The sequence below is a fragment of the Mercenaria mercenaria genome, chromosome 15, assembly GCF_021730395.1.
Source record: "Mercenaria mercenaria strain notata chromosome 15, MADL_Memer_1, whole genome shotgun sequence".
In the NCBI taxonomy this organism is placed as follows: domain Eukaryota; kingdom Metazoa; phylum Mollusca; class Bivalvia; order Venerida; family Veneridae; genus Mercenaria; species Mercenaria mercenaria.
In genome coordinates this window covers 8022726-8037500 of record NC_069375.1, presented here as the reverse complement: position 1 = coordinate 8037500, position 14775 = coordinate 8022726, and the positions used below count along the sequence as shown (strand labels likewise).

Below are 14775 nucleotides of genomic sequence, written 5' to 3'. Positions count from 1 at the left end.
AAATGTTATTTCATTCAAGATTCCTCATATTTAAGATTGTCTGTAACATGTTTCAAGAGATTTCGACTTCAGTTCAGTTTTCCATTGAAAGTGTCGGCTGCGCAGAAAGATGCACATAAAAACTATAGGAATTCCCTTTAATATATTTAATTGGCGCTGTGACAGTTTTCAGAGGAGAATGAAGTTTTTGTCTTTCATTTATTGTAACATTTCTTTCTGCTTGTCTGTTGTTAGTTATTTGAACTCTGTTTCAGCGTTTAGCTTTCAATGTGAAACTTAGCCTTAGAATTATCAAGATAAACATTACTGAAGATAAGGCCATGAATGTGGCATATGGTGTTAACAAGCTTTTCCTTTGATTTGACCTGGTGAATTAATTTTTGAGAAATGACAAAGTTTCGAACTTGACCCAGAGATTATTAGGATAAAAATTCCATGCACAGTGTGCCTAATCACGTGATCGCGCTACGTCATTTTGAGCTCGAAAGTGAAAGTAGAAAGGTAAACAAAAATTGAAAATCAGGGCGTAAGTTTTTTAATCTTCATATTGTGTTTATATCATGCATATAATTCAAAACCTATTTGAAAGTGCTATCCCCGGTACAAAGATTTCCCCACCAAAAGTGTTTCGTTTTAATGCTATTCCTGTTCAGTTGACTTGCACATTGAGCGCATACTGTCGAAAGAAGTTAAACAGGAATAGTGTTAAAACGAGGTTTTGGCTGGAAAATTTTAGTACGAGGGGTAGCACTTTCATATAGGTTTCGAATGATGTACATAATAGTAACACAATATATTGAATAAAAAAAATACGCCCTGATTTATAATTTTGTTTACGTTTCCACTTTCACTTTCGAGCTCAAAATGTCGTAGCGCGATCAAATGATTGGGCACACTGTCAAATCCAAGCATAAATGAAACCGTATATGGCTGAGAGGGCCAGAATAGAAAATTTGCCCCTTTCAGGGAAAGTATCTCTTAAACATTTGATGGAATCTAGCTGATTTTCAATAGGAACCGAGATCTTTTTGTGACTTAATTTGTGTGTAAGTGTGGTTAAAGTCGAAAGTAAAATCCTCTGCGATCATGTTCATAAGGTGAACATTTTGGCTCCTTCAGGGATTAAAATCTGTTGAAAATGAGGTCTCTATCGTGTTCACAAGAAATTATGGACAGACGACGGACGGACAGACTGACGGACGACGGACGGAGGGCAATCAAATAATCTCATCTTGTCACTACGAAAATTTTTTACCTTGACACTTTGAGATTCTGTGGTAAACGTCTGAAAATAAAAGAATATTGTTGAAGAAGAGGTAAATTAGCCTGTTTGTAAAAAGTCTTAACTCCTATATAACACAGCTGCTCAATTGCATTTTGATATGGTATGCTACGTATTAGTAATTGTATTGTACTTTAGTCAAGTTGGTTTATCATACGATTCAGAAGTCGCATGTAGTCAGTATTTTATCAGAAAATCAATATTGTCACTTGATATTTTGTATTTACGGATGTGCAAATCATTATCATATTTATTCTAAACATTCAGTTTCTGTTGCTATCTAATGTCAAAGTGATTCCATGACCCTACCCAAACAAATTTCTGGGAAAATGCTGTTTACTCAAATTTAAAGTCCAAGGCGAACATTAAAGAAATAAGATCCACCGTAATGCGTTGAAACTGTACCCACCGCACACTGCGTTGGAATCATTTTTGGTCGATAATTTTGTATGCTTGCAATGAAAAATCCTCGATTACGGAGAAAAAGTTTTTGCTTGACAGTGTCAGACTTACATTTTGATGCAAACGTGCTCAGGGGTCGTTTTGTACAAGATTTTACCATTTTTGATGTGAAATTCTACAAAAACGACAGTCCCTCGTCAAACTGTAGGGAAGTGTTTACATTAATGACAAATAATTGCGCTGAACAAGTGTTTGTGGTTTGAAGAGTACACACGTGGGCTCCTGTCTCACTGGTTGTTTTCAGATAAACGTTAAACAGTCGTTAGAAAAAGTACCGATGAGAGCGTAAATATAGTCAGTCGGCCATATTTCTCCACCGCTTCTGCGACGAATCCTCCACCGCCGCGGCGTTGGAACCACCGCTTCTGCGAAAGCTATGGCCAGTGTGTTCCATTAAAGTCAATATATACACTCGTTCAGAAGCCTGTCATCAAGCGTTCACGTATAACAACGAATAACATAACTACGACTTTTATTTTTAATGACATATTATAAATAAAAGAATGCTATAATGGAAAAGAAAAAAAACGCCCACAGTAAGGAGTGAACTCACGGCCCTGACAAAAATGCAACATTACAAACTAGCGACAATCTTGGTAAATTTGACAGGGCAAAACCACCGTACCAAGAGGTCGGATTGATTACCGTATTCTTTACTGCATTGATAGTAAATGCTTATATTTTTTAAATGCTGAATTTGTAAAAAAAACGTATTTTATGACCGGGAAGTATATTCATGTGTTTTAAAATGCTAAAAATGGTGTTCTGTGGCAACATCTCTTAGAACAACAGTACTTGTTTTTCCAGGAAGCAAACTCGGTGTAGAATGCACTTTAGCGGTCCCCGGAAGTTTACAATGCGCATGCGCAGCAAGTTGGAGGGGTGTGGGGAAAAGCGGGAGTGTGGGTGCGGTAACATATTCATCTCAAAATAGTTACCCCTTTTATCTTTTGATATTTAAGACATAAATTAACTATTATTGTTATAGGGACCGCTAAAGTACAAGTGCTACTAAACTCGATTAGCTTCAGGCTCTCTTTGCAAGCGAGCTAAAGTAAGTCAGTATAATTACATTTGTAATCCGTCGTTCCCATGACAATGTTCTTATAATAAATATCGTAAATACATCGTTTAAGCTATGATAAATGCTGGTGTTGGTGAAACCCAAATAACAAATATATGGCTGAGTTAAACATACCATCCCCACATCACAATACAGTCAAGAGAGAGAGAGAGCGGTCGGAGAACTTTTGAAAAAGTGGCGACGCAGTCATGTTCTATGGCTCTTGAGGAAGAAAAAGACAGTATTGAGAGGTAAGAATGAATTTAAGCAGTATCATATTTATAATAGTATACAGTGTTATTTCTTAATTAATGCTTATCACCAATATACTAAACATTTTTACCGCTGCTATCAAGATACCACGTGATGCAAGTATACTCTTCTAGAGTGAGACGAATACTGATGATGATGATGATGATGATGAGTGCCACAAAAGTACTGTTTAAATTATACTAATTGTTTAAGCTGGATTGTGTATCAAGTTACTTTCGAGTCATTTTCCTGGAAAAGCAAGTATTGATGTCGTATTAGGAGGAAAGATTGTGATCCCAAATGGGGTTCGAGTCTACAACCTCTGGGCTGTGCGGCCGACGCTTTCACTCATACCCCATTACTTCACGAAAAGTTACTTGTAAATTTAAAGAATTCCGACTGATAAAAAAATTACATACACAAATCAAATCTCGAAGACTGCTTCTGAGAAAATTCTGAACAGCAGTCGCGCCGTAGAATGGATTGGTAGGTCGCGTTCAAAGTCCGCTTCTGGCCGGATTCGAGCCCCATGTATAAATATTATTTGTATTTTGTCAGATTTAACGAAAAACTAAAGAAGACGGACTGAAGCGGATGACTAGTACTGTATTATTTTATGATATGGCTTTTATGAAAACAAACGTTACAGAAATTCATTTTTAATGTAGAAAAGGGCATGACGGTGCAACAGTTTTATTAGATGGAGGTTGGCAGAAGAGAGGGAGTGGTCAGAACTATAATAGTTTATCAGGTAATACAGCAGTTATTTGTTCATTGTGATCTAATAAATTGTTAAGTTGCATTTCTTTTTATCTTTTTGTGGATACAGACTATATCATAAAAAGATTATTTAAATAGGAATGTGATCCAGAGCTATCGAAAAATCTTTTTCCACAAAGTGCTACTGAATTGCCAAAGAAAATGTCAAATTAATTTTCCCTTATCTCTACTGACAACATATCAGTTACAAGAATATGAAATAACCATTTTTCTTGTCCAAAACAGACTTCACATTTAAGATATCGTGCGCACGAGATCAGATGTCGATCGCTCAAGATTAGATGTCGTGAGTACGAGATAAGATGTCATCGCTCGAGATAAGATGTCGTGCGCACGAAATAAGATGTCGAGCGCTTGAGATAAAATGCCATACCACGATATAAGATGCTAATCGCTCGAGATACTGTCGTACGCACGAGATAAAATATTGTGTGTACGAGATAAGATGACGAGCTGTCGAGATAAGATGTAATACGTATTAGATAATTTAATCTTGAAAAAAATGCATGTCCCAAACTACCGACGTATGAAACATATTACTCTCATATATTTTTCACGAATTAATTTGAAGCATGTTTTTCTTTTATTATTTGAAGGTCATGTAACGATAATTGGTTCTGAGACAAAGAAATGCGTTGGCTTCGGCGTTGCTAAAAAGTCGTGCAGAATTTGCAAGAGCAGTGAAAAAAAGGGTAAACTGCCAACGAAACATAGTTGTAGAAGAAACTATAACGGTTCCTCAAAAGGAATGGAATCATTTCTCGCTGTACGAGGAATAAAACATCTAAAAAATCAAGGTTTAAAGGTAAAAACCGTTGTCATGGACGACGATAGTACAACATACTCTAGAATAAAAAAGGCCTTTACTGATGATTTAGAGAAATGTAGTGACAAAAATCATGTTGCAAAAAACTTCACCAATGAGCTAGATAAAAGATAAAAATAAAAGTCCGACTCCAAATGTTCTTAATTACATAAAGAAATGTTTCAACTACGCTGTTAGCCAAAATAAAGGAAACCCAACAGGACTGCAACGTAGCATACAGGCTGTAGTACCCCACTCATATGGATCACACGAAATGGGTACTGATCAGGAATGGTGTCGCTTCAAGACTGATAAAGTGTTTAAGCATAAGTCCCTTCCATACGGTAAAGATTTGACAGATGATTCGTTGAAGAAAGACCTTGATCTTCTCATGGGAAAGTATTCTACAGATGATATGTCTAAAAAACTTGCCGAATTACAGTCAACAAATGCTGTTGAAGATATGAACCAAATAATAGCTAGAAAAGCCCCAAAAGCAATGCATTTTTCGGAGTCTGAAAGTCTGGATTATCGTGTGTCTGCATCAACTTTGCAAAAGAATGAAGGAAATATGTATATATGCAAGGTACGTACATGGCATATTAATTGAGATATTATGATTACGCAGGTTGTCTCATATCCTTGCTTCATATATAAAAATGGCAATACTGATTCCTGGGTTTACAATCGACACCACTAACATTCCGTTTCGTCTTTTTTTATTTTGTAATACAGTCAAACTTGTGAACAAAGACCACTTTCCGAAAGAAAATGAAAAGGGCTTTGTTGCCATCATAGTTTCTCATAAGCTCTGCACATCGTCTTGATGAGGTGATTTCATGAAAATCCTTCAAGGGGTTTAGGAGATACAGAGCTCAAACCTCTGACATTGAGATGTGACCTTGACCTTGAGCCGGCATGGCTGACTCATGAGTTCTGCACACTGCCTTGATGAGGTGATCATTTGACCCAAGTTTCATGAAAATCCTTCAAGGGGTTTAAGAGATATAGAGCGGACATAAATGAAAGGTTCAAACCTTTGACCTTCAGTTGTGACCTTGATCTGGCATGGCTGACTCATGGGTTCCACACATTGTCTTGAAGAGGTGATCAATTGTCCCAAGTTTTATAAAATTCCTTCAAGGGGTTTAGGGGATATAGAGGGGACACAAAATGGAAGACTCAAACCTTTGACCTTGAGATGTGACCTTGAACTTGACTCGGCATGGCTGACTCATGAGTTCTGCATGTGTCTTGATTAAGTGATCATTTGACCCAAGTTTCATGAAAATCCTTCAAGGGGTTTAGGAGATATGGAGCAGACACGAAAGTGTTATGGACAGACGGACGGAGACCATTCCTATAACCCCCCACCACTTATGGCGTGGGATTAAAAACAGAAGACTTTTTTTCAGTGAAACTGCAATATATTGTATAATACATGTATTTTACTGTAAATTTATTATACCAGATTTAGCTGCTTTAGTGACAGCAGCCAACCTGTCTTAAGCAGCCAGGGTCTCATTTCCCAAAATGATCATTCATTCTTTAAATGCGCAGGCTGGTCTGGATCCGTGCTGGTCGCAAAGCCACTATGTTGGTTTTCTTACGGCGTGGCTCACTTCTGTGATGGCTTATAAACAACATCATCTCTATTAAAACCTCTTTAACAGTATTTTAAGTTAACCTTAATATATCTGTAAAAATAAATTTGAGACATCTGAATACTGAAGTACAACAATAATAATAAAATTCATCTTCACTTTTAAAAGTTAAAATGTCTAATGTAAAATTTGTGTAAATGCCTGACTTACAATCATTCTCGAACTGAAAAGTTATTTTAGAACTGAATGTCAGATTCTAGGATAACTGTGATCACAGTTCACTAACTTCAAAACTTATTAAGGTGAAGAAGGTGTAATGAGCGGGATTTTCAGAAACAATTTACATCCTAGATAACATACGTAGATGACAGCAAAAGTTGATCTTCACCCGATGTGCAATTATTGAAAAGATCAAATGCACACTTTTTACGCAAATGACGTCGAAAATTCACCTTTAAGCCCAGTTGGAAATAGCTGTGACGTTGCCGTTTTCCTGTCGATTAATTTAGCCTCGGGGCATTCATTTTATTTAAAAAGTATTTTATTTTTGTTCCATTCGAAACCTACACGGTGATGTAATTTTCAAATACTCCCGCTTTTCGCTGAAGGAATGCTTATTTTATGCAAAAATCATGCCAAAATCTTTCTAAAAATCATGCCAAAATCTTTCTATGAGATTATTATTTTTGTGCAGAATGACTAGGTAGTGTGCAAAAACTGGTCCATAGAATTTTTTAAAAAACTTATATTCGTTTTCGAGCTACAAGTCGCAAAAAATAATAAAGTCTCAAATGGCGCTATGGGCAGCGTTTGATGTTGCGCATTTTCCCGCTTTTTCTGACGTTACGCAGACGTCTTATTACTAAAACTGTGTATGCTGTTTGCAAATAGATATTTAGCCATTCCGTTTTAAAATATCTAATATTTTCTAAAACATACTTTCATTCTTGTATTTCCAAATCATATTTCATAGTTGTCTTTATCACGTGAATATATGTTGTAATTTTCAAGTTACCTACTTAGATTGGACAATTGCCAGACAAAACACAATTAAGCCAGTGTATAGACACGTACATATACAAATATCCGGTCGAAAATAATCTGAATTTTCATTGTATTCCGTGGTGAAAAGAAAGCAGTACACTTTTTTTGTAAGAAAGTTAGAACATATTTCAAGATGTGTTTTAAGTATAATATACGGTGCAACTGGTGGTAAATTTCTTTGCATAGAGAATGTATCAATATGAAATATATCTTTTTATGCGTCCTATCCAAGTTATGTTTGGTAGGGGCAATTAATGAATGTCCCCTCGCCTGTCCGTCCGTCAGTCCGAAATAGTGTCTGACATATCTAAAAAGTATTGACCCAGAGTAATCAAACTCACTGGATTGTTATCAGTATTAACATTTGAGTGTATAATGTTTTAATTTGATCTCACACAGTCAGACCGATGTTATGGCCCTTGACGTAGTCGAAAATATATATAAAATTGTGTTGCATGTATCTCATTTAGTGCTTCAAGATTTTAGTTACATTTATTTAAAAAAAATGATAGAGACATGAAACCATGTAGGAATAAAATGCAGCATGCAAAGTTGTAACACATTCGGGACTGAGCGACCGCCAGTTTACTTGCTTTTGCTACAATTTATCCAAGTTTTTCATAATTTTTCATTTTTATTATGACAATGCGTTTGATAACTGTTAAGGCTGTATGTTATACAGCAATGATATAAAATGTCTGATTGATAAATAAAATTTACACACATCAGCAGTCTTCAAAATATATAAGAATTTTGATTTGCCTTTCATAATTCTCAAGCCTGTACCCATTATGATATCGAAAAGACACCTCAGTATGTTTTCCGACTGCTTACGAACCCGTCACGCATCTTCGTTTTTTTTTCCGGGAAGAATGCTCCGAAACGAGGCTATAATTTATGAATAGATACAAACACCAACGATAATGTTTACAAACATAGCCTTAGAGAATTCAACATTTTTTAACTCACAAAAACTTCATGAAAATCATTAATAATAATACAGGTAGTAAACAGCTACACTACAAGTTTTCGGGGTGACAATTTAGGCCCTTCAGAAAAAAATGTTTTCAAAACTTCATACGCACTTGTGTTCAGTTAATCTTTTTTTCAGCATAGTATTAAGAATATAGACCTTATATATGACACTGTCATTTTGAAACTAAAAATATTGTACATGCAAATCAAGTATAATTACCATCAAGGAAATGCAAAAAATACAGTTATTTTGTGCAAGTGGTACATCTTTAAACGGGATATTCGTTTGAATAAATTTTAAAATCACGTTATCCCCGATTATGGAAAAGCAATAAACATGAAAGTAAGTCAAAAAAAAACACCCACAGGGCGTCAAGTGCTTTTGGGAGTCAAAAATATAGGTAGGATCCTGAAATATAGGTATTTAGGGGCCAGAAATATAGGATTATATAGGTTGCTTATAATGAAGAAAACAAGTCAGACAAGTGTTTTATCCTCCTCCACCACCTACCAGCACTCTCTTTTATTAAACATAAAATACAAAGGAACAGAAAAAGTGGCTACTTTTATGATTTTAAACAAATAACATTTTAACATGTATCTTACTTTCATAATAAACTATTAATTCACCAACAGACAAAACTTTACCAATACTGGTACTCAAATCAGTTTAACAGGGAATTAGGCAAACCAAGCCATATTGCTAACAACAGGCATTATGAGGCTTAATTATGAAACATTAAGGCTTGTTTATTCTGAAAACAAAATAAAAACATGTGCATTTCCTATTCACATTTTTATACATGAAAGCTTTAAGAAATGGAAAATATTCCAATTGAAAAAAGAACTTCCATTACTTAAAGCTTTCCTAAAGCTGGGCTGGGCAGGGTCGCTACACCTGAAAGGAATACAAATTTCAATGCCTAAAAGGTAACAGCATATTTATAAACTCAATTATCAAAGAATTACTTCTTTTTTAATGGTTTGAATGACCTTTGTATTTCTTGCTTACCACAAAATTTCCAGATTATAGGTATTTATAGGTATTTTGGCAAAATATAGGATTTTATAGGTTATTATAGGTAGAGGGCTAAAATATAGGAAAATATAGGTAAATATAGGTAACTTGACGCCCTGCACCCATGTCAGCCAAAGAAAATAAAAAAAAAATCATTTTTCTGCACATGTTTTGACTTCAAACGAATTTTGCACCGCTATTGTAACGCTTAGAAGTATATTTCAAAATGTGTAGACTAGTCATTTTTTTAAAGATTTATTTTTTTTTATTCGTCTTTATTTGGTACCTTTAACCACCAAGATAATCCAGCCGAAAATGAATAAAGAAGATAAAACCAAAAAAAAAAAAAAAAAAAAAAAGAAACATACATTGTATCGCCCTCCCGCATTGCTTGACGCCATTTTATTTCTTAATAGAGTGTAATGACGTGACGTTGCGAAGCGTAACGTTTGGCGTTCCGCCAGACGTCGCTGAATTACACCTTCTTCACCTTAAATGATTTTACTTCCCTCTCTATTCAATGGAATGCTTCTAATACAATAATACTATAATCCAGAAAAACTGAAAGTAAATTTTGAAAAGTCGTAAAATTCTTCAGCATCAGCAAACCCATATCCAGTTGTGGAATCTCATTATCTGCTGCTACACTTCAAGTTCTTTTATAAGCCTCACCATACCATTACCATTCTGTAGCCTATATACCTCTACCATACTGTTAGTGTATCAACAAACTTGGTCCTCTTAGATTCACATGATGGTACATGCTTTCAGATGACTTTAAGAAACTGGTAAGAATAGGTGTTTCTACCTCTGACGGTTGATTTGAAAATGAATGGCACAATATAAAACCACAATTTACAACAACTAAGATGGCTTTGTCCTTGGAGTTTGGAATGTTCACTCAGAAAGGATCAGTAGGAAACTTGATTGATGGACTAAGATCACTGAAATATCCGTGCTGTAATCCTTCCTCCGCTGATAGTCTGCCAACGGGATTGCATACCAATAATCTCTGAAAATACATGCCGATGGTAAACTATGTATTCACTATTGTAAAATTTTTAACATTTGTGGAGGGCTAATTTTTCATGGATTTTCACCATATTTAGCAGTACATGGAAGTCGGGTACAAAACATACTGTTATCCTTACTTTTCCCTCCTTTATTTTATGATTTTAGGGATTTTTAAGAGCTTTTCCAAATTAGAATACCAAAGAGGCTGTAAAGTGGCAGCAAATGTCAGTGGTGAACTAAGGCATAAAAAAATGTTTGTTTCCTGTATCCCAACCTACACTAAACTTTTGGTCAGACCCTAAATGTTTTTATGGCCTTGGAGAATATATTTTTTTAACTTTTTAACAAAAAGTTGCAAAACTGCACTTTTTATGCTTTAAACATGACCAGTGATGTTAGAAATCAACTTACTGAGGCTCTAAAGGCATAACGCCTTATCTGTACATGTATTCATTTTTTGACACAAAAATAATTTCCGAAGTCTCCCTAAATAAAAAAAAATTCCCCAAAAAAATTTTCTCCCCCCCACCTACCTCAATTTTTTTAAGCATGTTACCAGAAACAAGGATTTTTTTTAGGCCTAATTCTTAAACTGTTGTTGAATCAAAAACCTATGTAACTGGTGGTTTTTTTCGAGTAAAAATGATTTTAAATCAGGTGGTAGGATAAATAGAACATTAAACTGCTGTCTTGTAAATTTAAATTTATTAGGTTCATCTACGAAAAAATAAGTCTCGTCTAAAGCCTCCACTTTTATATTTTTTCTGAAATCACCTAATAAATTTATAGGACAGTAACCTAATATTCTCTATTGTAGGAAAATGAATGAAATACAAAACTACTGACCTGTAATAGATCTCTACCCTTGATATTCAGTCTGGGTACCACTTGTTGCCATGTTGTGCTCACATGATACATGGGATATTGCTGAAACAAGACAGAAAATAATACAATACCAGATAAATTTTCATGCAACCCAAATTTTATGAAAACTTACAATGCTCAAGCTTTGCAAGGTTTAAACTGTGGATAAGCCATAAGTTTTTCCAGCAGATGAACCAAACATGTGAATTTTAATGGAGACTTCACAAAAAGACAGAAATAAATATAGTGAAACTAAATTCCCTGCAAGTATTTCTGTTTTTACAGTATTTCAAAGAGAAACAAGAGCTGTCACTAATGGTGACAAATACCCCCGCAGCACCTTGACCTTTGAGCTGGTGACCCCAAAGTCAGTAGGGGTGGTGTACTCAATAAGTACTATCAGCATGTGAAGTTTGAAGGTCCTGAATGAAGTTGTTTGCATGTAAAGTGCCTTCATGCAAAAAGTTAACGTTGGCCCCTGTGACCCTGACCTTTGACCTGGTGACCCCAAAGTCAGTAGGGTTTGTGTACTCATAAGTACTATCAGCATGTAAAGTTTGAAGGTCCTGGGTGCAGTGGTTCGCAAGAAAAGTGCCTTCATGCAAAAAGTTAACGTTGGCCCCTATGACCGTGACTTTTGACTTGGAGACCTTAGTCAGTAGGGGTGGTGTACTCAATAAGTACTATCAGCATGTGAAGTTTGAAGGTCCTGGGTGCAGTGGTTCGCGAGTAAAGTGCCTTCATGCAAAAAGTTAACATTGGCCCCTGTGACCTTGACCTGGTGACCTCAAAGTCAGTAGGGGTGGTGTACTCAATAAGTTCTATCAGCATGTGAAGTTTGAAGGTCCTGGGTGCAGTGGTTTGCAAGTAAAGTGCCTTCATGCAAAAAGTTAACGTTGGCCCCTGTGACCTTGACCTTTGACCCCAAAGTCAGTAGGGTGGTGTACTCAATAAGTTCTATCAGCATGTGAAGTTTAAAGGTCCTGGGTGCAGTGGTTCAAGAGTAAAGTGCCTTCATGCAAAAAGTTAACGTTGGCCCCTGTGACCTTGACTGTTGACCTGGTGACCCCAAAGTCAGTAGGGGTGGTGTACTCAATAAGTACTATCAGCATGTGAAGTTTGAAGTCCTGGGTGCAGTGGTTCACGAGTAAATGCCTTCATGCAAAAAGTTAACCTTGGCCCCTGTGACCTTGACCTTTGACCTGGTGACCCCAAAGTCAGTAGGGTGGTGTACTCAATAAGTACTATCAGCACGTGAAGTTTGAGGGTCCCGGGTGCAGTGGTTCGCAAGTAAAGTGCCTTCATGCAAAAAGTTAACGTTGGCCCCTGTGACCTTGACCTTTGACCTTGTGACCCAAAAGTCAGTAGGGTGGTGTACTCAATAAGTACTATCAGCATGTGAAGTTTGAAGGTCCTGGGTGCAGTGGTTCGCAAGTAAAGTGCCTTCATGCAAAAAGTTAACGTTGGCCCCTGTGACCTTGACCTTTGACCTGGTGACTCCAAGTCAGTAAGGGTGGTGTACTCAATAAGTACTATCAGCATGTGAAGTTTGAAGGTCCTGGGTGCAGTGGTTCATGAGTAAAGTGCCTTCATGCAAAAAGTTAACGTTGGCCCCTGTGACCTTGACTGTTGACCTAGTGACCCCAAAGTCAGTAGGGGTGGTGTACTCTAAGTACTATCAGCATGTGAAGTTTGAAGGTCCTGGGTGCAGTGGTTTGTGAGTAAATGCCTTCATGCAAAAAGTTAACACTGGCCCCTTTGACCTCGACCTTTGACCTGGTGACCCCAAGTCAGTAGGGGTGGTGTACTCAATAAGTACTATCAGCATGTGAAGTTTGAAGGTCCTGGGTGCAGTGGTTCGTAAGTAAAGTGCCTCCATGCAAAACGTTAACGTAAGTTTGAAGGTCCTGTGTGCAGTGGTTCACAAGTAAAGTGCCTTCATGCAAAAAGTTAACGTTGGCCCCTGTGACCTTGACTGTTGACCTGGTGACCCCAAAATCAGTAAGTACTATCAGCATGTGAAGTTTGAAGGTCCTGGGTGCAGTGGGTCACAAGTAAATGCCTTCATGCAATAAGTTAAAGTTGGCCCCTGTATAAATAGAGATAATTTTGGTTTGGTGTAATTCACGTTAATTTCACGAGTGGGACCAAAGTATATTTCACAGTGGCGAGCCACGATGAAAATATAAACTTTTGGTGTTCACGAGTGAAATTACCGTGATATTACATCGATACCAACAATTTTTCTGTTTATTTTATGTCTAAAACTCTACTTTTGTTGTGTTTATTTCAATAAAATGTCGAAATTTGCGGGAAATTTTATCAGGAAGCATCGCAAAGATGACGTCATTTTAACGACGTCATCGTCATATTGTTTCCGGCTTTCAGTACGCTCGGTAAACTTTTTGACGTTAATCCGGGTATCAGATTTGATGATTTTCACTGAGTGGCCAGTGAGTTTATCAGGATATAATTCACCGTTATATTTCGATAAACCACCGAAAAACATAAAATAAATACCAGATAAATTTTCATGCAACCCAAATTTTATGAAAACTTATAATGCTCATGCTTTGCAAGGTTTAAACTGTGGATAAGCCGTAAGTTTTTCCAGCAGATGTGAATTTTCATGGAGACTTCACAAAAGACAGAAATAAATATAGTGAAACTAAATTCCCTGCAAATATTTCTGTTTTTAAAAGTACTTCAAAGAGAAACAAGAGCTGTCACTAATGGTGACAAATACCCCCGCAGCACCTTGACCTTTGAGCTGGTGACCCCAAAATCAGTAGGGGTGGTGTACTCAATAAGTACTATCAGCATGTGAAGTTTGAAGGTTCTGAATGAAGTTGTGTGCATGTAAAGTGCCTTCATGCAAAAAGTAAACGTTGGCCCCTGTGACCTTGACCTTTGACCTGGTGACCCCAAAGTCAGTAGGGGTCGTGTACTCAATAAGTACTATCAGCATGTGAAGTTTGAAGGTCCTGGGTGCAGTGGTTCGCGAGTAAATGCCTTCATGCAAAAAGTTAACGTTGGCCCCTGTGACCTTGACCTTTGACCTGGTGACCCCAAGTCAGTGGGGGTGGTGTACTCAATAAGTACTATCAGCATGTGAAGTTTGAAGGTCCTGGGTGCAGTGGTTCGTAAGTAAAGTGCCTCCATGCAAAAAGTTAACGTAAGTTTGAAGGTCCTGTGTGCAGTGGTTCACGAGTAAAGTGCCTTCATGCAAAAAGTTATCGTTGGCCCCTGTGACCTTGACTGTTGACCTGGTGACCCCAAAGTCAGTAATTACTATCAGCATGTGAAGTTTGAAGGTCCTGGGTGCAGTGGTTCACAAGTAAATGCCTTCATGCAATAAGTTAAAGTTGGCCCCTGTAAAATACCAGATAAATTTTCTTGCAACCCAAATTTTATGAAAACTTACAATGCTCAAGCTTTGCAAGGTTTAAACTGTGGATAAGCCGTAAGTTTTTCCAGCAGATGTGAATTTTCATGGAGACTTCACAAAAAGACAGAAATAAATATAGTGAAACTAAATTCCCTGCAAGTATTTCTGTTTTTACAGTACTTAAAAGAGAAACAAGAGCTGTCACTAATGGTGACAAATACCCC

The 14775-nt window shown here is 36.9% G+C and overlaps 1 protein-coding gene and 1 long non-coding RNA gene across 2 annotated transcripts; one reads left to right on the top strand and one right to left on the bottom strand.

Moving 5' to 3' along the window:
- Positions 1–2903: 2903 nt before the first annotated feature.
- LOC123559453 (uncharacterized) lies at positions 2904–5768 on the top strand. Its single transcript, XM_045351300.2, has 3 exons — positions 2904–3058; positions 3728–3810; positions 4436–5768. Exons 1-3 carry the CDS (start codon positions 3024–3026, stop codon positions 4777–4779), a joined length of 462 nt encoding a protein of 153 aa, XP_045207235.2. The 5' UTR covers positions 2904–3023; the 3' UTR covers positions 4780–5768.
- A 3261-nt stretch (positions 5769–9029) lies between these two features.
- On the bottom strand, positions 9030–11646 carry LOC128548899 (uncharacterized). Its single transcript, XR_008367327.1, has 2 exons — positions 11146–11646; positions 9030–10297 (listed from the first exon to the last, which is right to left on the bottom strand). It is a non-coding gene; the product is annotated as an uncharacterized LOC128548899 (long non-coding RNA).
- Between the last annotated feature and the right edge of the window lie 3129 nt (positions 11647–14775).

What these genes read in the sequence shown, in the direction of transcription:
- LOC123559453 (XM_045351300.2), top strand. Translation starts at nt 3,024, where the DNA reads ATGGCTCTTGAGGAAGAAAAAGACAGTATTGAGAG. An exon ending in GAAAAAGACAGTATTGAGAG is followed by an intron (nt 3,059 to 3,727) that starts GTAAGAATGAAT and finishes TTTTTAATGTAG; the next exon opens with AAAAGGGCATGACGGTGCAA. An exon ending in GAACTATAATAGTTTATCAG is followed by an intron (nt 3,811 to 4,435) that starts GTAATACAGCAG and finishes TATTATTTGAAG; the next exon opens with GTCATGTAACGATAATTGGT.